The sequence below is a fragment of the Nothoprocta perdicaria genome, unplaced genomic scaffold, assembly GCF_003342845.1.
Source record: "Nothoprocta perdicaria isolate Ctin4 unplaced genomic scaffold, notPer1 scaffold_27, whole genome shotgun sequence".
NCBI classification, from domain to species: Eukaryota; Metazoa; Chordata; class Aves; order Tinamiformes; family Tinamidae; genus Nothoprocta; species Nothoprocta perdicaria.
Genome location: NW_020455499.1, coordinates 2,576,581 through 2,602,026, shown reverse-complemented (window position 1 = coordinate 2,602,026; position 25,446 = coordinate 2,576,581). Strand labels below are relative to the sequence as shown.

Genomic DNA, 25,446 nt, shown 5'->3' with positions numbered 1-25,446 from the left:
TGAAGTGCTAAACTTTTGTTGTTACAGTGTAAAACATCAAAGAACTCGGCACAGTTAAGGACTAATCTCAGCTCAGAGGGGCTTCTGTACTTCCTAAACTGGACTATCTGATCCAACTTTTATAGCTTCATTACAGTGAAATACTCTTCTTCAAAGAGTGAAAAGGGAAAATGTAGGCACCTCTGGGTTTTAAGAGCTCCGAAGCGYATGAAAACCTGTACGAGGCAGTCRGGTAGCTGGGGAACTGTGAAGCTTGCATCTCCTCTGGGCAATGGGAACCAAAAGCAGCTAAGTCTGACAAATTCTTAAATGTTTTTAAAGCTCACAGATGTAAACCAGCTTAGTGCTTAGCCAGATTAGTGCTTCAGTGCTTGCTTAATCATTTCCTACGCAGAGCATTTGTGAATGCTGTAGTGTTAAATTGGCTAAGCTTTAAAGACAGTTTACATAATGAAACATTGAACTTTGAGTCGATAAGCAAGGTCATTGCTGCCCCTAGCACCAAGAGGAGCTCCAAAGTCCTGTAAGATTTCTGGCCTAGTTAGCGTATTTGCAAAGTTCTGACTGGACTGTCTTGACAATTATAGAAGCCTACTCTTCTATGGAAAAAATAAGARATTTCAGAGAGAAAAATAGCAATATTCTCTTTATCTGTTTTTTTTTTTTTTTTCATTTGTAAGAATGAAATTAAAAATGCATTTCTTGCAAAACCTCTTTCTACTAAGCTCTAAATTACCAAAATTCAGTTGCATGGAAAAAAAAAAGTCATGTATATAACACTCATCACGTAATTAATTAGCCTAAATTTTTTCCATTTGTCTTTATGAATTATCTAGTGCAATTCACCAACACTTTAGGGTCTATTTTATACAATAATATCTTYTGAAAATAGAAACAACAGAAAAAGATCAACCATCCAGAAGTTAACTTTGAYAAAACAAAACGTCTCAGAATACAGAAGGAGGGTGGACCATGCAATCAATCCATGCGGGCAGTATGTCTTCAAGAAACATAGTTATCCTCAAGACAGGAAAACATTCTTTCTTATTTAAGTGTTTACCCACATAGATTCCAAGTTTTTCATACTGTAAAGCTGGCAGAGATCATAAGGTTTTACTTACTTTAAACCCTAGTTGTTAAATAACTCCTGTTTTCCCTTATTAAGGGAATGCATTTTAATGCATAATGCATAATGATTGCATTTTAACTTCAAGTAATATTTCCAGTTTTGTGCATGAATCTAAAAAGCCAACCTCYTACAAGCATCACAACACAAGCTGTAAATAAATGGACACAATATCACATATGCAACTTGCCTCAAACATCTAAAAGGTACTGATTTGGAATGTTGGACTAGATGATCTCTAGAGGTCCCTTCCAACCTTAAATATGCTGTGATTTCTATCTCCTTCCATTCACTAGTGGATATGATAAAACTGCCAGAAATAAAAGCCTACAGAATGTCTAGTTACATTTGATTTCTAATATTTTCACTGTAATATCTGGAGAACCAGACGTGCTTTGTAAGCAGTCCTGAACACATTAATCTGTCAAAAGGGAGGAGGATTTTTCTTCTCTTGAATAAGAAAGGGTCCTTGTTATATGTATCACTGCACTTCATTGGTAACAATTGTGGGCCTGATACAAGTTTTCTTGTCTCCAGGTTCACTTATCAACGAGGGAAGACATTAATTTTGTAAATGCAAAAGCAATTTAAGCTGATTTCACCCACTTGGACAAGACTAGACCACATATAAATCTACAGGCTGGAGAGCAAGTCACTGGAAACTAAAGATAGGAGGAATTGAATTTTGCAGGAATCTTCAGAAATCTAATACAAGACCTTTTTCTGAGAACAGTGAATCCTGAAATATTCCAGTGGAATGAGAAAATTAGGAAAATCTTAACCTGCATAGGGCTAAAATTCATAAAGAAGGGCAAGAAGAGGATCGTTGTATGAGAATGAAATATCAGGACAGAAACACAAGGAACAATGCCCAGAAAAGTAAGGGGTTTTGTTTCCCCTGTCAGAAAAACAGACTGCCCTGAGGAATTCAGCCAGTACACAGGATATCCTTAGGCAAGTGATGTTAAGACCATTAGACTATCATGTGCTTGTTACAAAATCACGGGAGATAACGCTGAGGTTAATAAGAATGTCTGCAACTCTCTTAGCAATTGCTGTAGTAACTCCAACCTGTCATCTCAAATAATTGTCATTGAACTGTTAATATCTATTTATAATTTACTTTTCATGCTTACATGAGTTAGAAGACTTTTCCCCCCATACACTTTTTTTTTTTATTTAATTTTTTATTTTTTATTTTTTAAAGGAAAGCTCCTATATGGAAATAAGCAAGTTTTATAAACTCTGGTTCATAGAAATCCTGGAAGCACAGGAAGCACAGTATGAGATAAAAGTCTAGAAAAGCTGAAGTTCATTAGGTTTTTACCAGGATAAGCTCACATAATACCAACTTTCATCTGAACAACAACAAAAGGGAAATAATACTGAATATGTCAAATATTTTGATTAAAGTAAAAGTTCTTCAGTTACACTATTTGGAATACAAAAAACAATCATCATTGTAAAAAACTTTAACACTTCAGAGGTAATGAACACTAACTTTTAAATTACCTCTGTCACTAAGAAACAGCACCTAGTGATAAAGCTTAGTTCATTACATTAGAATTTTCAAAGTTATTTTACCCATGTACCAGGAAAGTCCAAAATTACATTTGTAATACTACACTGACTGACTCATGCTGAGCAGACAAATGGGCATTTCAAGACTTCCTCTGTCTGAAGCAAAGATTTCTTTTAGCTGCTTTCTGACACATAGCACACAGAACATCCATCTTCTACTTTTAATAACTAAGTTTCATGCACTTTATAATTTGGTTGAAAACAGCATGTTATACACACACTAGAGTATAGAATTAACAAGGCAGTCTCTGATTGCTGAGTCTGTTTCTAGAGTTTCAATTTAAATTTGATATATTGTTCCACAGACATGACTGATAATTAGAGAAGGAACATGAAAAATGGCTTTAAAATATTGATAAAAAAGGAAAAAGTATATGCAATAAGCTTCCAGTTGGACATTATTCTCAAAATGCTTCACATTAAAAGCATTCTTTTTACATAATTATAAATAGCATACTAAGCATCATCAATCAAAAGCTACACAGAAAAGATAAAAATGGAAATAGCTATTTGACCCACCTTTATGTCTATGAGTTCCATCCATGTCAGAAAACTCGATGTGATTTTCATCAGCCCAATACAGTCTACGGTTGACATAATCTATTGTAAGGGCCATAGGTCTAGATATTTGTGTTTCGATGATAACTGTTTGACTGGTGCCATCCATACCGACACGGCCAATGTGAGGATACTCACAGCAATCAATCCAGTACAAGTATCTACAAAACAAAGAGTTTACTTGTTTAAAGATGCAATAATAAGAATAATAATTAGTTTAGTTCGCTAATTTCAAGGATAATTCATTACATATTCTAGAGCATTTCCACCTACCAGGTACAATTTTTTTATTATTTATAGAAATGGCATAATAAACACTGCTTATGCATTTTGGATTACTCATATTCAGCATAGCTAAAAGTCAGATGATAAATAAACAACTCATGATTCCTATCTCCTGATTTTCTAAAAATAGTTTAAATGTAAAAATAGGAATAAATAATGCTTTACTGCAAAATGCTGCTTCATACCCAGCTTGAGGATCTAATGACAGATCTCTAGGAAACTTCACTCTTTTGCTCACGAGAACGGTGGGGTATAAGCCATTGAGTTTAGACACCTCAATAATTCTCTTTTCAGTATCAGACCAATAGAGATTTTTCCCAATCCAATCTACAGCCAGAGCATTGGGAACAGCTGTATTGTGTATTATCTAGAAAATAAAAAAAAAATATATAAATTAACCATTTAAATACTAAGGAAAAAAATGATAGTAGCAAGAGGAAACTCAGATAAAAGATAGCAAGCAAAAAAAAGATTATTTTAAATTTCTATCACAAATCCAGAAAACATGTTCATGCAAGTCAGATGGCATGAACAGATAMGCATAATAGCTAATAAGAGCAAATTTGTGAATTTACTCCACTGTAGAGACAGAACAGATAGGCTGTGCAGAAATGATGACACTGTTTTACCCTGGATTATTCATAGCAAAGACACTGAGTCTTTTTTTCCATTATCAGTGCAGTGCAGGTGAGACAAACATAAATTGAAGACCATAAGAGTACACATTTAAGTGTATTTATGCAGATCACATATCTGTCTTTTTTATTTGGCTCGCTGTAAACCATATTGAACTGCCAGTTCAGTGAACTGTCAGTTAAGTTATTCAGAATTTAGCTCATAAATACAGTTCTCTTTGTCCTCATCTTTATTTCAAACAAAATACAAAGATAAAAGGACAATTATATTTTATGTGGACTTGCTAGATCATTTTGTGTATATGTATGCATGTATCAAAACCTTATAATTTTGATTGAAACTATGAAAAAGAATTTCACAAAATACTGTGTTAAATTTAATTCTAGGAGTGACATTATTAATCCCTAATTACCTTGATGTCACTTCCATTCAAGCTCATTCTGTTTATACGACTGCCATTTGGTCTGCTGGAATCAATCCAATAGATGAACTCTTCTCTATAGTCAAAGTCTATTGCAATCACATTGTTCAGTCCCTAAAAATGGAATAAAAAAATAGGTCCACTTTTTGAAACATGCTTGATTGAATAAAAAACATTCAATAGCAATCAAAATGCAAAATATTCTTCATATAGTATTCAGGATGTTTTATTCTACCATGTACACATTTTGATTGTTTCCATATACTATTTGTAAACAATCAGAATAAGAAATAAAAATATTAACGGCAGTATCTGATTACAAAGAAATTACTCAGAAATGGAAATGATGTATGAAACTAAATGAAACTCCTGTATTTTAATTTCAAATTTTAAAATATACTTTAAGAGTAAGTATTTCCACTTTTACTCCATTTCTTAATCAATTACCACTTATGACATTATTTTGACAAATACAAGGAAAAATTTTTGTGACAATTTCCATCAAATGTAAGCACTAGAATATTGTCTTATTTAGGAATGGAAGTAAAATGATTTCCCAAGTAGGAATGACAGCTGCTTGGAACATGTGAAAAAAAAAAAACATTTAAACAAACTCAAAAATATTATCAACTCCAAATTTGTTATCATTAGAGATTACTTTTTTATATATATCTTTTCTATATCTTTTTTCTATTTTTTCTACATATTTTCAATTTTTTTCTTTGAAAAAAATATATAAAGTGTCTATATATATTGTTCAGGAATTCAAAACCATGAATTAATTCCTGAATAAGAAGGATTTTGATTTACAGATGATGTATTACAGATATCATATAAAATATGAAGGCTAGGCATTAATCAGACTGTCTCCTACAGTCATGCCTTAAGCCAAGTTTTGATCCTGAATATGTTCAAATGAGACCCTCTGCTCCTTGTCGGAGTTGAGGAAAATCGTGCTCTATAATCTCTTTAACATTGCAACATGTTGTTAAATCCCAGCCATTTTTAAAATTATACAAAGATGAAGCAACACTGATAAAAAGAAAAGATACATTTCGTCTTATAGCCACAATATCAATTCAATTTATTTTATTATTAACCTAACAGCCTACTTTGAGGTAGATCAGCAACCTCCCTCATTAATGAAGCTTGTAGCTTTACAGAAAAAGGCCTGGACTGGGCAACTCCAAAATAAACTACTAAGAATATTTAAATGTGTTGAAAGCGAGATGGAGTTCTTCAAACTATATCATAGTGTTATAGGGTAAATCTGCAGTTTCCCAAAAGCAAGGTTAGGTTGCCCAGATTGTTATTGAGGAAAGTCTTAAGGAAACAGAACAGTGCTGAAGGATCACTCTCATTTTCAAAAATCACACATCCATGCACACAGCATTTTTTTCTATCATGAAGAGCATTCTATCAATCACAGTAACTACTTTTTTTCTACTGTTAATCACATACTTCTACAGGTATCTCTCTACCACAAAGTCTTAGCAAAGGAGATAGCACATGGATCAATGCAAAGGACTACCAAGATCTTATAAAATTTTAGAAAGTGTAGTCAAAAATCTGTGAAAAACAAACTTACATATTTTTAAACACTTAAAACTTCTAAAATATTCAGACTAATAGTGAAAAGAGACTCCTGCYAGTGATTGTTTTATGTGTTTTCTTTGTTTTGGGGGATTTTAGTTCTAATACTCACATCAGATCATCAACTGCAGGTAAGAYTGCATTTGCAATAAATTTCTCTGTCCAGACAACGTTTCTTCCTCCTGCTCCATAAGTCACTTTTAAACCCTCCTAGCATAATTCTTTATCTTATGTAATCTAATTTTAAAAGGAACAGTGAAACTTTTAAATATCACCAGTTCTGTTAAGTCCCTCAGCTCAAAGGTGTGTGTGTATTTGTTTCTCTCAAATGTGGCACACTGTCATGTGGCACTTGGTCATGAGATGTGTTCCTAGGCACCTTGATTAAAACAAAACAAAACAAAAACAGCAAAAAACAAAAATAAACAAACAAAAAACACCCAGCCAGCTAAAATTGCTCATTATGAGGAGGCAGACTCTGTCTGCTCTCTCTAGGAAAACCCTGCGAGTTTGATGACTACGAAAGAAGGAAATGGCAAAGGAACATACATGAAGTACGTAATTCCAACAGTGGTAATGTTTAGATATATTTGAGGGGGAAAAAAATAAAGAGAGGAAAAAAMTGGCACATAACAATTCAGAGGAGAGTGAATGATCTCCTATTTTCAGCTCTCCTATTTTGAGTTTATGCTGAACAGTTGTTAGAATGACAAGGCACAGGTCAAATCCAGAGAGAAGGGAGTTTTTGCCCTGTTGCCAGAGTGGTTCTGGCATTTGCCTTCATCGAGGAGATGTTTAAGCAAGGGTTAGACCCCATCCATCACAAAATTGCAAGGACAAAAAGATGTCCTCATGGGAAAAGCAGCCCACCTGTTCTGCTGGTATAGCTCCTGTTTGCTTTCAAAGCTGATTTTTTAAAAAAGATGCTTCATTTGTGCTATCAAAGGTCAGTAGGTTCAACAGCAGTGGTAATTCTTAGATTAGGAATTGATTTGATATGGAAACCACGGCTTTTGTTTAAGGACTGGAGCTACATGATCTCCAGTGCAGTGAAAAGGGGCCCRTTAAATTCAACACTGAAGAAGGTCTGAGCAGATCTGTCAGCATCAAGCATGATGTGAACTGAATGTTGCTCCTCTCCTGTCACAGGCTTCTAGCAGTAGATATACCAGCAAAAGAGGAGAAAGGCAGTGAGATGTACATGAGAGGTAATCCAGAGGATTTCAGAAAAAGAGACAGACTTTAAAATAATGTTTGCTATGCGTAAAGAAAGTCGAATGTTCAATGTAAGATGGTTAATTTTTCAACTGCTGTTGTAAAAACCTGAACACATCTCTSAGGACATTAAGATGCATAGTTTACTGACACAGAAGCCAGAAAATTGCTAATGGTCTTGGCTGGCATAATTGATTTCCTAGTCTTTYTATAATTGTTTCATTATTATTCACAGAAATAGCTATTTTTATGAAAACAAATTATTGAAATCTAATCTATGGCAGGTAACTACACTTAGGTGAAGCATAGAAACAAAGCAGAAAGCATCTAAAAACAGCTCTGTACTCAATAGATGATCATTTATTTTTTGCTTTTTTTTTTTTTTTTTTTTTTTTACAAATTTTTTGTATTTATAATAATTTAGAAAAATCATGTATAAAGACAAGTTTAGCACAAAATATATGGTTGTGTATATAATAAAACTTGTAATTGTGTGTTTGAATTGGAAAAAAATATATTTTGGGTTCTGATAGCAATCAGTCCAAATAATCAAATAATACATGTCAATATATATATATATTTTAAAAACTAAAACTATACAAATTGTGCAAAACACATTGTGATGGAAGAGAATCACAAATAACAGATATTATCCTTTGGACTTCTGAATGACTGAAGAAACAACTGCCTGGGCCTTAATCATATCAAACTCAGATAAAACAATCAATTTAAAATATCATAAAAACGTGAAGGTACTGCAGTTGTTCTCTAATGCATACAATGCCAATTCTCTTAGCTGCATATTTTCAATACGAATAAAGGTACTGAGTTAAACTTAGAGCATGTTGCTATGATTATACCTGTTTCAACAAAGTGTAGTTGGATCCATCAGTGCTAATTTTTCTTATTTCATGATGATCAGCCAGAATTAAGAAAGGTTCCTCATCTAAACCCCAGAAGAAAGAATATATTAGACTAGCTTTTACGTTAATTTATGGAAAATCAGGAATACAATGCTGAAATACAGATGGCTTGAAAAATAAATGTTACATGCTCTGATCAATGTTATGGATGAAAGAAATATTTAAAACATTTAAATGTTCCAAGAAAGATCAATGATGCAGTATAAAAATGAACAAATCAATCAATTAGTATATCTTGCAGTGTAATTTCATTTTTTGCCTTTGTAATATGGGAAGCATACTGAATTTTACGCTAATGGAATGCCAGGGATTATTTTTGAAATGTATTTCACACCATTTGTTCTAGTTTTTAATAATCATTAGATAACTAATGAACATGAAGATGTTGTAATTTCTTGAATTATTTTTAACAATTTCGAAAGGCGTAAACTGATCCTTAACTATAAACGCAATCTGCACATTCACATACTTTGATATTCAACATTCACTTTCAAATTATTATTAGTAAGTAAACTATTATTTTTTATTGCTGYAAACCAAACATTTTGACCATTGCTCTTTGAAATTTCAATAGTCAAAACCTTCTGAAAATAGAGAAATCTTGTCCGTCTTGTCTCTTAACACTAAACTTCAGMCAGATTTGGCTTTTTCTACCCTGGTTTTCTAGTTTACCTGAAATTACCTGAATTTTTCCTGATACTCAAGCCCTTCCTCATGCACTTCCTATCTACTGTTCMTACATTCTGGAATGTGATGCATGGTCCAAAAAACTCTTTCAGTGAGTACTTTGTGTTAACTTGCATTCATTTCATGTTCTCCAGTTGATCTGAGGCATCATCCTCAAGTCAGACTAACTTAATGGGTGATAGAGAAAAACTGCACTGGTGCCGTGAAGAGTTGAGCAATTTATGCCAGCGATGAGTTTGAAATCAGCCACCACATACTGCYTGCTTTCACTACAGTTGTCCTTCCTACAGCACAGATGGGACACTGCCAGCATCACTTTTCAAACCTGATATACCACTACTGCAATATAGACCTGTCCTATCATGTATTCCAGCTCTATGGCTTCTAAAGGCATGAGTGATTTGCAAGGTGTGAGACAAGTGGGACAAATAAATCAGATCCTGGGGCTMTCCTGGGCTTCCTTCACTCAGGCACTGAAGCACCTGAGACAGGAACCTGAGGTAGGCAGAGGTTCCAGTCTCCTTGTCATTTAGGGTGGAAATAGAACCACTTTAAATATGTATACTAAAAAATAATAATAATAAACAGAGTTTGTACAAGACTACAATAAGAAGACTGCTCAAATTGTAAGAGAACTGCCTGCATTATGAAGATAATGCAGCAGAAGCAATAAGAGTTTTTTGACTCTTTTCTGTAGACCTTTTATCCTCCCTTCACTGACGCAATGAATCCTACAGACTAAAATACATAAATGAGTGCAATAGAGAGAGGGATAAGGAACTAGCCAGTGTTATTATTTATCTTGAACTTTACTATGCATAAAATCAGCAGAGGCTGATTTTATATTTAAACTGACTGCTCTGGGATTAACACAATTAGTAATTTCTGTTTTATTTTCATGTTTTGCTTTTTCCTATGCATTTAACACAATGAGACTTTTAGAGGGCAGTGTAATATTCTGATGATAAAATAAACAGCAGCAGTCTTCTAACTGCTTATAACAAACATATTAATATTATCGTGTGACTAAAAAGTAGAAATCAGGTTATTTTTCCATCTTTCCCAATATCTTTTCTAAAAAAGTTAATAAATTCAAACTGTCATAACCCATTGTAACTATTCACTGGGAAATATGAGCACAACACAGACTAAAAATAGCACTTATATCACATTCAGACATAGAATCCTATTCCCAGTGTTTGTGGAAAAGTAATGTGCTYCCAAGTAACTTTGCTTAGCCTGCTTAAACAGGGAACAACACAGACATCAAAGCTGGGACACTGGGCAAACTATTTTGGATATAGCTGTGGATTTAAAAAAAAAAAAGAAAAAAAGAAAAAAAAAATGTGATACCTGAAAGAGATTTACAGCCATTTGGGTTATCAGGTTGAACTTCATACCCATCTGAACACAAGCATTTGTAGGTTCCATATGTATTGATGCATTGTTGGCTACAGGGAAACCCAGATGAACATTCATCAATATCTACACAGGTTTTGCCATCGTCCTTCAGCCCGAATCCAGGCCAGCATTTGCACTGGGAAAGACACATACATTCATTTTGCATTACTGGCTGATTCTGTTTGCTTGTTTAGTTTACTTTTCTTCTTCTGAGTATTTTAATACCACAAACTTTCTCATCTGATTTTCAGGCCACAAATAACTAAATTGCTACTGTTCTATTTACCAGAAAGCATACTAACATTGCTCGTAAAATTATAGCTGATTGTAAGTAACCCCCCAAACTACCTTGCCTGAATTAAAAAAAAAAAAAAAAAAAAGGTCTTTCTAATCAGAGAAAACATGAAACACATTCTTTCAAAATATGGAAAGGATTCTGCCACTGAAATAATGAAGAATTATGAGGGCATTTAGTTTTCCTTGTTTTAAGGTGTACATATATTTCTTGGGAAGGTAGGTGTAGAGCTTTTTTTAATTTTTCATCAAGCACTGATGACATTTAGCATTCTGTGTAACACAAATAATGTGAATTAGAACTCTGAAATTGAATTTTATTGGGGTTTGATGATAAGTTGATTCCAAAAAATAAGRGAGTAATACAAAATATAGCTAGATAGAAAAAAGTGAGAATGGAAGAGGAAGTAGATATCAAGTGATTTAAAAAAAAAATGAAGTTCTAAGACCAGCAAACAAGTATCAGAAGCAACTGATAACAAAGTAAACTAGGAAAAATAAAGTTTTTTTTCAAAAATAATAGGGAAAATCAATGATATAAGTACATTAGCACAGTGGTTAGGGTTTGCCTAATTTGAATGATCCTTTATCAACATCTCAAACTCACAGAATAGATTCAAATGATTCAGGAAAAACAGTCATATTCAAGCTACTACAGAGTTTATTCTAGGACTAAGACAATTCGTTCTATTATTTACACTGGTGCCTTTGACTTAGGGAAAATACTGGAGAAAACTACTATGCCTGCAAATCACTGCTGGTGTTTTCTGGTGTTTTTCTTTCTGACAGCTGAAAAGGAGATTGCTTTTTTGGTATTCTGTGTATATCAGTATGATTTATTATATTAAAATATTGCATGTTCTTTATCCATAGGCTTAGGTACTGTACCAATTTTTGCAGAATTAGCAGTGGTTTACTTGCCRGAAATAAGAATTAGAGCTGGAAATTTTATTATGAAGAGGCAACAGTTAAGAAACGGTTAAGAATTAGGAATTTACATTACACTGCATCACTGCATGTGTCTGTAATTATTCACCTTGTATCCAACAGGAAGATCCTGACAATCTTGAGAACAGCCACTAACTTTCTTACTGAGGCATTCGTTAATGTGGCAGCTTTTCTCATCAGATCCATCACTACAATCCTCTTTGTTATCACAGACATCACGCTGAGGAATACACTTGCCATTTTTACACATAAAGAACGAGCTGTTACATGACTGCTCTGGAAAAGAAAAAGAGAGAATGAGGGACAGCTTCTTTGTGTAGTTTACCACTACTTGAACCAATTGCAATGGTCAGAACTATGATAGTATGGAATAAAGTGATTAAGATCTAGGCAGAAGAAATATTATATGCTTTGACAACAGTTAAGGTAATACTAACATTTAGTACTAGCAGTTTATGTGTTGATGACCTGTTGAGCTGTTAGCTGAGGATTTGATTGCTCAGGATTGACAAACTATGAGACATAGTTTGCAAGACATAAGGAATATTACATGGAGAACTTTATCTAAGCCACTAAATTTTACATTTGTCTAGCTACAAAGACAAATCATTGTTTTCCAGAAAGAAGGTTTACATATTAAGCAAAAAAAAAAAAAAAGAGATACAAACCTGAGCTTTTGCATTTTATGTTTATAGGTGCTTCATCAGAGTGGTCTGGGCAGTCAAAGTCCCCATCACATTGCCACTGGGAATTTAACAGACATCTTCCATCAGCACAAGTGAACTCCCCAGGACGACAGTGACGATATCCTAGAAAAACACCAATGAGTTCATAATGTGCTCCATACTTTGGACATAAACATTTGCACAGACACAGTACTTTTGCACTAAGCTTAACACTTTCTCTTTAAACCATTCAGAGCACTAACTACTTCAGTCATAGTATTTTCTAAATCCTCTGCAAAGTACAAAGTAAATAAATATAAATCAACTTTACAACATTTTCAAAATAGAATCGGTTTCCTATATCAATATTTACTACAGTGAGGAAACCATAGGCAGGCATTTGCTTCTTATAATCTGGCTGTTGAAAAGAAAAAAAAAAAAAAAAAAGCACAAAGATTTAAAAAAGTCAGAATAAATTAAGTTTTTCCAATTCAATTTTGAAATATAAAAGTTGAAATTTCCCAGGTGAATAAACACTTCTTATTTTTAAGTAATGCTTTTAAGATTTACTATACCAAACCAACTACTGAAACTTACTTTTCTGTTTGGAAAAGAAAATTATATTTTTTTCATGTAAATTTTACCTCAGATAATCTGTGCCCTTTTAAGAGAATCCCCAAAGCAACACTAAATTTAACTTAAAACTCAGATAACCTGTACAAAATCAAAGGCAGATGTTGGGACTAGAGACAGAAGGTAAAAATTAACCAAGAAAAATGGAAAGCATATGGTAAGTGAGAGCATGGAAGAAGTCAGGAGAAAGAGCTTAAGGGTAAATTTTTATGTATTAAAAATGCACATTGCTGCTAAATTATCCTAATTGCTAAGGTAATCTTTTACTTCATTGGTTTGTATTTTTAGAGCCATAACCCACAARTTTTATACATGGAGTTACCATGATCTTGGTTCACTGAGGAAAACCCCACAAATAAAATTAAACATAGTATGCAGACTTAAAAAATACATGGTAAAAATGATTATAAAACTGGAATAAAACAGGAATTACATACTCAAAGCAAGAATGATTTTGCAACCTTTTTTCTATAATTTTTCTATAATATACAATTTAAGTTAGGTCTAATGTTCTTTCCTCTTAAAAAAAAATAGATTTTAAGCTCTAAAAACTTGGACTTCATTCTTCTAAAGAAATAAATCCAAAGTGATAGTAGCTACTTAAACTGATTAATCTGTAACCATCATAAATGAGCATTGACAAGAGTTAAATGAGAGAAGTAGAAAGCTAATATTTGTCCTTTTCCCCCTGCCATGTGGAATAGCTTATTTTTTTCTGCTGGCAGATGGAGACATGACATTTGACTRCCTCTACATCAAGATTCCTTTCTACATCAAGAATCCTTTTGTAGCTATGGTTGTCATTTAGAAACATGTTAATATAGTTCTTTCAAAGCACGGTATGCTATTACATCAATTATAATCATCAATTTGAACTCAAAATAGTTCAAAATGATAGGATTTTTGTTTTTTATTTTCTCCCTCTTTTTACATAGATCATGYTTGAAAGAAGGTAGCTTGGCTTGATGACCTTTGGTTGGCAGTGCTGAGAGGCCTACAGTTTTCCCTCAACACTGYAGTGTTTCTACCAGCCCTAATCAGCTCTTGCAGACTTATAGTCCCTGCTGGCCAGAGCATATCATCCAGTTCCGTTTCCCTCAAACTCTTCATTCTCCTCATCCATTCACTTGTTTTATCTCTTTTTCACTYGAGTCCAAAAAAAGAGAAAAAACAGCAAATGCAGAGAACTTGGAGATTCACTTTAGAAGTGCTTTCCCCACTTGACCTGCATGATGTAGGTGCACACAGGAACGCTCCTCCCTCTAAAGCAGCAGAGAGAGAGAGTTGCACAAAGAGAGGCATAATAATTACTTGTGAATGTTTTTCTGGCCAGAATGTCTACCTTCTATTTTGCATAGATCTTATGTATGCAGAAGAACATTTCTGATTATTGCCTAGATAGGCTATACCGACATTCATTCCTGAATTCAAAAGAATGATGAAGATGAAACATTTGCACAGACCCAACTGATGTTATGTAAGACTAGTGATAATAATGACAGACTTGTATCATTGTTTGACAGAAAGAAGGCATGCAGAGATGAAGACAAAAATAGACATATAAAAATAGAGATAAGTAAAAACAAGAAGTCACAGACTATACTTTTTGTTTAAATTTGTTAAATGCACATTGCAATTAACTATAAGTAAAAAATAAGGCAAATAATTTATCACTGTAGTTCCCTGTCCAAGTTTATACCAAGTTGTACTCATTATTGCACACACTAAAAGCTCCCACTAAAACAACTTAAAAAAAAAAAAGAGCAGTTTTCATATTCAATAGTGACTTAAAGTAACAGAGCTTGCAGAATGTCCTACCGTTAACAGTAATTTGATTTTTCTGTTTACACTGATTAGGATATACTTGCCACATTCCAGTGATTCATCTGATCCATCTCCACAGTCATCATCATGGTCACATACAAACTGTTTGGGAATGCAGACTTTATTATGGCACATGAAAGCATTCTCGTCACAAGTGTTATTAGGAGCTAAGGAAAATACAGTACATAAAATAAATAAAACTGACAGCAGTAAGATATATAGCTATTTTCTTAAAGAAAAATGAAAAGAAGTAAATATTTAGTCTCGACGGATTTGATGTAAACAACCATCACTTCTGAGTCATGCACAGTGTCACACAGCTAGATAGTAGAAAACGGTACTAAAGAGATCAAGATGACTAAAATCTCAAGTAAACTCAAGAAAAGGCTTCAGAGCTGATGCTGCTTATAACTAAAGTATGCTCTGCCTCTAAGGAACAGAATATTTAAAAATCCAGATGTTCTTCCTGTATTACTCTGCTCCTGAACAAAATTTCTGTAATACTTTCATATTCACTATATAGCTCTATATGCTAGAAGCCATAAATGACAGAGTATACATTGAACATATAATACATACACACYAGAGAGACAGTTATTTCAGTATTTTACATACATTGACAGAAACCTCAATGATAACCTAAAACTTAGTGAACCATTTACTACTGAACTCCTGGCACCTTTACCAGGAATGCATCTCAGGAGACTGGAAGCATCAGTCTAGAGTGTAAGAGATGCCAAGAGCTGAACAAGTAGCCAGACTAAACTGGAGACTGAGCTGCCTCTGCCTTTGGGATGTACAGTCTGACATGCAGCATCATGCAKCATTTTTTTCCTCAAGAAGAGAAAGAAAACTGTCAAAACAACATGCTAATTTTCATTAGTATACCTCGGGAATAATGGATATGAAGTGACAAACATACATCAGTATATAATGTACTTCAGCTGGTGTGCATCAGTACATATTAACAAAAACCAAACATCTTTGGCTGGCTGAAACATTGAAGGATCTGGGCATGTAAGCATGCATGTGTCAATCTGGACTAACAATCTTGACAGTAAAAGAATATAATACTCTTTTATCATTTAGCAYGAATGTGATCTCATTTTTCTAGGCAAAAGCACCAGAAAAGGAAATAGCAGGCATTTTTAACAAGGAACATACCACAGCCTGCTGTAGAGAGCTCATCACTTCCATTGGGACAGTCCCTTTCACCGTCACAGAGCCAGTGCTGCGGGACGCAGGCGTGGGAACCTAAGCAGCTGAACGTGTCTGCTGCACAGGTCACCGAACCTGGAAAATAACACTGGTCAGGGTCCACCATCACCGACCTGATTCTTTTTATTTTAAAGGGTAAAGCCTGGGTAAGGAGTTTTTACTTTACAATCATGCTGAAAGAAGATTTTGTTCTGCACAGTGTGTTAAACATACAGGCTAATTCTGGTTTTTATATTAAAATTTTGACAAAACTTTCCACTTCACAGTCCCTGATTGACCTTTCTTTACAAAAGCTGTCCACAGACCAAGTTTACAAATCAGTTTTGAGCAAACACTGTATGTGTGGATTGACAGATAACATTATTATATCTTGAGATTTACTTCATTCTATTTTAAGATAAACTTCACACAACCCATCAAGTAGTATCTTCTCCTGGATAAACCAAAATTTACTTCATAAATATGCTGCCTATTTCCATTCATTTTGATTATAAATTCATGAAAAAAAATAAAATTCAAAGTGCATTTGATCATTTTATTACTTATTCAAGATGAAGGCCAACTTCTCTTTACTTTTACTCGTTTGACATTTGTGGATATTTCTGAAGTTAAACTTCATGTTAAATAAACATTGACTTGATATGTTTCTYGAGAATGAGAAACTCAAGGTCATCTTATCTCTCTCTCTTTTTTTTCTAGTAATTTAGAATGCTAAGAAGAAAYGTAGCCTTAGCTTTCACTTCCTAACCAGCGTGGATATTTCCCTCTTCAAGGGATGCCCTACAATTTTATGGGCAGGRCTTTCTTCTGAGAAGAAATCTATAACCTACTGTAAGTCACAAGATCAAARGAAGACCTTAAAAGGAAAAAAAGAAAGTAGCAACATAGTAGTAATTAGATATTTGGCCTCTCCTGCTCACTTTTCCTATTTTTCTGCTTCATACTTCTAATCAAACTTAAGGTTTTGATGTTTCTTAGGATTTTACATCGTTCTATACTAATCCTAGATGAGATGTTTGTCTTTTCATTCTACCCCTTCTCCTCTGATTCTCTTGCTAACCACAGGAGAGAGGCTTCACCTTCCTAGTTAAACAGTTGTTGCCTGCAGCCTGACCCAAGTACTATGAAAAATATTTTACAGACAGATGCCAGCTTGAAGTTAAAGTAACAACTCATTCATATTGCTCACACAGTACTGTATTTTCTGCCATTATCCTCTTAATTTGTTGGCATTTCTACATCTATGTTTGATTAGGATACCAATTGAAAAAAACACTTCTCTGAAAATGAGCCAAGGAGATTTATTTTCAGTCTACTTAACAAAATACTTMATTTTATTAAAAATATCATAATTAACATAGTATTATTATTGTGGTATCATACATTACAAGTAGAGTAAGCCACTTTTCTTGTTGAGGGGACTTCTAGTAATAACATTTTTTTAAATGAATATGGATTCCAGAATTCAAAGTTGGATCTTTTAAAGAAAAATGAAATACAGCACAGATAAGGGTGAACAAAAATATCACGAAACTATGACAGCATGACTTGATACCACGTGATTTTCTAAAAGAATTCACTATGACATTCCTACCCAACTGAGTTTCAGAATAAAAGACTGAATTCTCTCACACTTAGGAGCTTTTCTGAGAGGAATATTATGCTATCATACATATAAATATCTAGAAAAAAATAAAGAGAATAGAAGAAAGAGATAGAGAAGAGGATGTTTAGAGTCTTTATAGTACCAACATGCAGAGCTCAAATAGAAATACATAGAGTTTATGTCAGGGATGGRGAACAGAAAAGTTTGATTCTCATTTTGCCCATGCCAGCGGGCCATTCATTTCTTCACTAATGGATTACATAGAAATCTTACAATCCCAATAAAAAAGCATGCACCAAGGCAGTGTGGGTTAGGTAAGGTTTGACCTTAAAACCTTCTGAGATGCTATGCTTGTTCCCTTTCCACCACCTTCATGGGWTCACTTTCTTTCAAGATCTATTATGTGACATGATATTGAACTAGATTATTTTACTTACCACAGATAGCATCGCTCTCATCTAAGCCATCTCCACAGTCATCCTCCCCATCACAAGTCCATTGCTTCGAGATACACTTGTGCGCAGAGCAAGCAAATTGATTCCACGAACAGGATGAATCTAGGAGTGACATCAGCCACCTCATTTGTCAGGCACTCCACTTTTATCCTAAAAATAGGAATCACCTAACCTTTCACTAGTCTCCTCCCTACGTAGTGTATTAACATACTTAAATATGGTATAATCCTACATCTCTGTTCAGGTTTTAATCAGTTGTTTAACACTTTTGATGTTTTGATAGCAACATGAGGACAAATAATTTAAAACTCCAAGAACAATTTGTGTATTTCATTCTCAATGATGTTTTAACCATGGTGAACTGCTTTATTGTGGTAGAGACCACACAGTATAAATTATCAAATGCTTTTCTCATCTTGGTTTCTCTTTATAAGTTGCTACCTCTCATTCTGTTGCCCCATTTACTCATTTATATACATTTAAAATAATCATGTGCTTCTGCATTTCAAAATCAGTCTGCCAAGCTATGCTAAATAAACTATTTAAACACTATTTAGTTTTTTCTGTAACTGTAAAATTCCACCTTTCCCAGCCATTTTTGTGTAAAAATGAAATTTATTTTAAGTCTTTTTTTTTTTTTTTTTTTTTTTCCAGTAGGGCAGAATCCTTTCTCTCCCACCCACTACCATTGCCTAAAATATTTGATAATGTTGTACAGAAACATATATATATTTGCACAAAACCTTCAAAATGTCCACATTAGGCTACATTTGATGAATGTGGTGAGGACTAAATTTTCTACATTTCATAGGGTATAGTAGTTCCTAATTTTTAAGAATAACATCAAAAAAGTAAACTGAAATTGGGTTGCAAACCAAACATGGGTGCATATTAATGGAACCTATGTAATGAAGAGAACAGAGAATAACTTTCATGTATGTGGTAGAGTAAAAGAAAAAAAAGGATTATACAAACTTTGAGTTTCATTGAAATGTGAAATAGGAAGACTTGATACTGATTCTGCTGCTCAGCTACAATTTAGTTCTACAATTATCTGTTTGGTTAGCCTTAGAAATTTGAAGTAAAAATGCCTTGGCTCCTTCATTAGGTTGTATTTAAAAATCTAAGGAGATCTAAGAAAGAACAGTCAGACCTGATTCACAGTGCACACTGTGAATATCAATTTTTACACTACTTGTAAATAATTATAACTTTATAGCCTCTGATAAAAAGCAAGCTCCTTAGGGTTTATTTTGGATGATTCCCCCTGGAATTACACTGCATTGAAAGAAACAAATTATCTTCATAAAAGTTTCCTAATGAATACAATGAAGACTTAGTGTAATCAATATAGCAATAGGAAAGTCTGCACACAAACAAACCTTTAGGAGAAAAGAAAATGTTAAGAAGGCTTCCGCTCTGGTAGTAGATAGGGTTTAAAACATCAGAAACTCAAAATAATAGAATTTGACTCTGAAAATTAATCTTAATACGTAGTACATATTTTTACATTCCTAACGTATAAATACACATTTTTTTTTTTTTTTTGAAGTGCAGCAGTGATTACAGCAACAAAAATAAGACAAATGCTCACCACAGTGCATTTCATCTACTCCATCCTCGCAGTCTTTCTGCCCATCACAAAGCCAGGTGTTCAGAATACATCTTCCACTAGGACAACCAAAATAATTTTCTTCACATGTGGGTTTGTTTTGAACTGTGATAAAATAAAGAATGTAATGTAAAATGGTGTCTGCTAGTATGATTAGGAGCCTATTACATTTCTGCTAAATGTCTAAAAACTAATGATAGCAAGATGATTATGCTTACAAATGTTATTTTTATTATTGAATTGTGCTCATATATATTAGTGAATAGTGATAGCTGAGTACTTTAGGAAGCTGTGGTACTTCATGTAGTTAGAGAAAAAACAGAACAAAGCTCCAGTCTAAACTAAAAAGACCTAGAGAGGAAAATAGTTCAGTTTGCAGATTTTGAGCTCAGTAAAATGAACACTGCTTTCTGAATGTAACCAGCYGAAGATACAGCCCTTCTTTCTGATCCGCCTGCCAGCAGCGACAAGATAATTAAACTGTGGCAATATTTTCTTTTGCCACATTCTTCTGCATAAGCTACAGTTGATGCATGCACTGAATGACTAACTGGAGTTTATTGCCTTTGGAGCCAGAGATTTAAATTTCGTCAAAAATRAAAACATTGTTCTTGCTTGCCTGCCTCTCTTTGTAGCAGGTAAGAGTCAGTTTGCTGTAATAAATGTTCAGAAAACAAATGCAAGAGACAAAAACATCACACAGATTTAGCTTTRTAGCATAAATACAAATATTGGTAAGTGGGTGGCACACATTATTTTCAAAAGCTTAAACAAGCATGTAGTTTGTGAAAACACAAGAAACGCACACTATTTCCAAGCACTGGAAATCACTGCAACTCTTTGTCAAGTTTTTCTGTTATTCCCTTAATATAGAAGAGTTATCTATACTGTTTTTTTCCCCTTTGCCTCTCTTGYTTTTCTCAAAAAAAGTAAAGCTTGGTTATTTATGGCTGCAACAGTAGTATGAATGCAAAAAGAGAATATAGAAATGAACAGATCTATGGTGACTGGATAAGATTAAAGGTCATCTAAGGAKAGCCACTCCTAAGTAAATTCTTTGCCTTAATTTTCTGTAAGACCAAAGGCACTGAAGCAAATTCAAAATATTTAAAGGCAATTACTAAATGCATAAAATAGAAAACAAAAATTAATGTACCAAAGTCAGTCAGTTTTCAATAACATGGCAAGGGAAATCATTAGCATGAGGTACTGGAATGATTTAGGCACCCAGTCACACAGTAGAATTATAGAATGTCTTGGCACATAATTTGAAAAGTAGAATAAAGTAATAAAAACAAATGGACAATGGATGCAACATTAGTTTATTGATGTTATATCAACCTGCCCTCAGAATCTTCTCTGGTATAGAAAATTTCTATAGATGAAGAAAAGGCAGTAAATCTATCTTGAGCTGTGCTATATGCAAAAATATAGATGGTATTTAACAGCACAAAATACATGACTTTGTTCTTAACGATTAATAACAATCATTCTTCCAGACCAGAAAGAGATATTGGTCAAGGAAGACTATGAAAATGAACAAAGAAAATTTTAAAATGCATCAAGAAAGTCTTTYTCAGTGACATGAGGAAAAAATGTTCATTTAGAATACTGATCTAGTGTGTTTAAGAGAGATGTAAATTGAGATGATGAAGATAACACAGACAGATCTCCTACCTGACAGAAAAATGCTAAATTGTCTTAGCTTTTTGGCCACTGCAACTAAAGATGCTTAAGGGTATGGTTACTTAAAGGCTATAAAGTCTTTCCTATCAGAATGAATGAGTATAGATGAAAGTCCCCCTCTCAGTAAAATTTTATCCCCTCGATACTAAAAAACCTCAGTGGGGAAAAGTATTTAAAAATATTTAAAACATTTTGCTATTTTCTGTATTTCATTCACACCTACTCTGGTGATTCTAGTAAAAGTTATGTAAATAAAAGTTATGTAAATAAATCTCATGAATTTAGTGGCTTTCAGATTTTCATTATGATACCTATGTATGTTGAAAAATATTTCTAATAATATGCTGGCACTCTGCTTCTCATAAAAAAAAAAGAAAAATACAAAGAAAAATCAAAGTTCAAAAAAAGTCAGATATTTCTGTGCAAGCTTGTTTCACACAAGAAACATAAAATTAACTTCCACTTTTGCTCAATGGTTGTTTGTGAGTGTTGCTTTGTCAAGACATTAGGATCATGTTTTTTTCATTCCTAGATGCTATAGGATCTTTATTTCACATACAAGAGCACAGGAATAGGGAAAACTGAGGCATAGGTTTGCATGAAAAATTGTGCAATTCRCAGCAGTAAATAGTTCTTCTTTTTATGAAAACCTATGAGCTCAACTCCAGACTGAACTTAATTGTACAGCGATATCCTAGTACTAGCACAAGAGTAGAAAAGAAACAAAAAAGGAATAATCCTGAAATCTACCCTGGCAGCCCACCTTAACTACCTCAAGAAATAAAAAAGAAAGTAAAAATGCAAACAAGAAAAGAAATACCATCCACTAAAACACTAGCTAATAAAAGTTACTGAGTGATCATGCTGAAGCTTGATGAGTTTGACGTTTTGATGACAGAGGTTTAACTTAAATAATAAAAATGATTAATGATAGATCTAACCTGGAGAAAACAGGAGGCTAGACATTATAATTTTGTTCAAAGAAATGCATCATTAATTTGTAAGACTTTGCATAATCTGATAAACAACACAATACTGATGAAAAAATGGTATCTCACCTTATTTGTATCTCTATGTTATTAAATACTATTGAATAAATCAACATTTTGCAATGTGGTTACAAAAAGGTTTTCCAGAAAAATATTTTTTGGTTTGGTTTTTGTCATTACCTGGGCACTTTAGYTCATCAGTATAATCTCCACAGTCATTAGATCCATCACATATCCATTCTGGCAGTATACAAAGTGAAGTTGAATTACAGCTAATAAATCCTGTAGATTTTATTCCAAGTTTATAAAAATAAGCACAATYGGTATTATCTGGAAAGAGAGAGTAAATTACTGTATCACATCATCTAATACATATTGAAAGACTGAGTTTGGTTTAGCTTTAGCTTGTACAGTCCATGCAGCTGTAGGTACCCAACAGGTAATGACTACAAATTAACGTATATATGACAAGGAATAATTGAAGAACAGATGGTAAGATGAAACACAGACAAACGTGAACTTACTACAGTTCTTTTCATCTGAAGCATCTGCACAATCAATGACCTGGTTGCACTGTGCTGATTTTCCAATGCAAATCCCATCTGCACAATGGAATTCTGTCGAAGCACAAGCTGCATCTATAATATATGATAATAGAAGATACAAATGTATGTCCTGAACAGAGGGTTCAGATATGTATTACATGTATCATGTTTAAACATTCTACTTTCTAGATCCAGAATACATAGCCCACAGCTTGAACTTCAGTATGAATATGAGACCTAAACTTGAAAGCAAGTTTTGATTTTCAAATTACTTATTTCAAATTAACCTTGAGCCTGAAACTGTATAGATAATTCAATTATTTATGAAATAATCACCATGTGAGGAGGACAAAAGCACTGTTGATAAATCTCTCAGYTTGAAGCACTATCTACAAATTTCTCAGTTTGCATCCATGTATAACCTTGCTGGTGTTCTTACATGCATTCTTTCTATCTATTCAACTTTAGGCATATGATATGCCTGAATATCATATGCCTAAAGAGAGGATTTTTTTTTCCTCTCTGCAAAGAAACTTCATGACAGTTACTACAAGTTGATGGGTTTGGGCTATGTATTGTGGCATTATTTATTATCCAAACTTTCTTAATTTGAGCTAGGGATTTTTATTGTCTGCTAGCTATTTTTTTCCCCTCAAACAGAGAGATATAAATYTCCTGTTTAAAGATGTAAAAAGACAATTCTGTTAAGTTTTGCAAATCATACAGACTTTGCAGGGCATCTGAGAAACAAGGAAACAGAACTTGAGCTATATCAAAGAGGGAACACTTCCCCACATGGAGAGAAGATATCTTTGAACTTTCATTGTTTTTGACTACAGCAAAGATACTGCCCCACGTATTCCTCTGCAGAAGAAGTAACAACAGTATTTCCTGAGTTTTCCACTGCCAAGAGAACCCTCCTTCTAGAGGGCTATAGCTGTAAATCAAAACYTATCTTAATATCAGTCCAAATATATGATCTCTTAAACATAGCAGTATACACCTGCTCTTGTTTCTGAAAAAAACTAAGAAAATTTAATTCCTGAAAATTCTGAAACTTCTAGCTATGTCTCTATATATACACTAAAGACGTACAAAGCAATACTTTAAAATCACCTTGGAAGTAACTGCCATTTACCTTTACAGTCAAATTCATCAGAGTTGTCACCACAGTCATTTGCACCATCACATACTTTGCTACTTGAAACACAGCGGCGATTAAGACATGGTTTGAAACCTCTCCGGCAGCCTCTATTTTCTGGAAAATAAGGTATAAGGACATAATTGCATTTGGATATTTTATATACAGTAAAAACATCCTTCCATTTAAAAATATCAGAAAAAAAAATCATTTTAAATCACAGAAGAAGTTATGAAATTGTCTAGCAAAAGAAATTCAGATACATATATGTCATTAATAATATGAAAAGTAAACAAATAACAACAATTTGCAGCAAAGTGTGAGGCCTGGAAGATATCTATTTGTGGCATATATATGCCTCAATTTCTGAGTACTACTATTATAAACATTAACACAGGTAGACTGTGATACCAAGCTAACAGAGAYAGAAGATACACTGATGAAGAATATATGAACTTGGATTATTCATAAACTATTTACTAAAGTCTAAATCATTGTACAAGTCATGCCACAATAATAAATAAATTCAAAAGTAATATTCATTGGAATAGTAATAATGAGAAGGTYTTAATTCAGTAGTGTCCACCATCCTGCAGAAGACAGTATCCARATTAAGAAAAGAAGCAAAGGGTCTATGAACTAGGGCATGACAGAAGCACACCTCTTTCTATTAGTTTTCCACTGTGTAGCCAGATGTTCAGCGTGGTCAGTCATACTGGAAAYTAACATAAGATTAGATGGCAAATCCATCAAAATATTAATTCCTACATTTTTCATTTGTATTTTTTCACTGCTATGGAATAAAGAATGGAATAGTTTTAAGAGCTCAGCAAACCTCAGACCGATAGAGAAAACAACTTCTCTGGAATTTCAAGCAATGGTATTTTGAGATCCCTCTCCCCCAGCTACAACTTTCCTTCTAATTTATGCCCAGATGAATTGTGAATTTTCTTAGCATTCATTCAACCTACTTTATTAACAAAATTCAAGAAACCATATAAAAATATTATTTTCATTGTTCCAACTTTATTCTCATTACTATTCGCCCACTTTTATTCTCTGCATTCAGGAAGCCAGCTCTTTCATCTTTTTTTCCTTTTTGAGCAACATTGTTTTAGACATTTAAGCTGGAAAACTCAGATTTCAGTTGGACACAGAAAGCAAAAACATKGAAGTGATAGCCATCCATTTGTTGGTTACTAGGGTAAAAATTAAGAGCAGGATAGAAACACTTGAGATGAATATGAAAGTTAAAAGTAGACAGCCCAAAGTCTAAATCTTCGCAAATTACAAACTGATAGGAGGAATAATATTATAAACTTCAAAAGAAAACAGTGGAAAGRTATCTACTACACAATCATCTCATGCTTTATATTATTTATTTTTTAGTGCTTTCTATTCACA

The 25,446-nt window shown here is 33.6% G+C and overlaps 1 protein-coding gene across 1 annotated transcript in view; it reads right to left on the bottom strand.

The window, feature by feature from the left end:
* Positions 1-25,446, bottom strand: part of LRP1B (LDL receptor related protein 1B) — a 264,021-nt gene that overhangs the window by 87,760 nt on the left and 150,815 nt on the right. Inside the window, exons 45-58 of the mRNA XM_026040854.1 lie at positions 24,040-24,159; positions 22,881-22,994; positions 22,537-22,686; positions 19,664-19,786; positions 18,052-18,171; positions 15,955-16,083; positions 14,835-14,957; positions 12,337-12,477; positions 11,757-11,944; positions 10,379-10,562; positions 8,276-8,361; positions 4,599-4,721; positions 3,736-3,917; positions 3,227-3,426 (exon numbers count right to left, since the gene is read on the bottom strand). Coding sequence (XP_025896639.1) covers positions 3,227-3,426; positions 3,736-3,917; positions 4,599-4,721; positions 8,276-8,361; positions 10,379-10,562; positions 11,757-11,944; positions 12,337-12,477; positions 14,835-14,957; positions 15,955-16,083; positions 18,052-18,171; positions 19,664-19,786; positions 22,537-22,686; positions 22,881-22,994; positions 24,040-24,159 — 1,983 coding nt within the window. The remainder of the gene's footprint in view (positions 1-3,226; positions 3,427-3,735; positions 3,918-4,598; positions 4,722-8,275; positions 8,362-10,378; positions 10,563-11,756; positions 11,945-12,336; positions 12,478-14,834; positions 14,958-15,954; positions 16,084-18,051; positions 18,172-19,663; positions 19,787-22,536; positions 22,687-22,880; positions 22,995-24,039; positions 24,160-25,446) is intronic.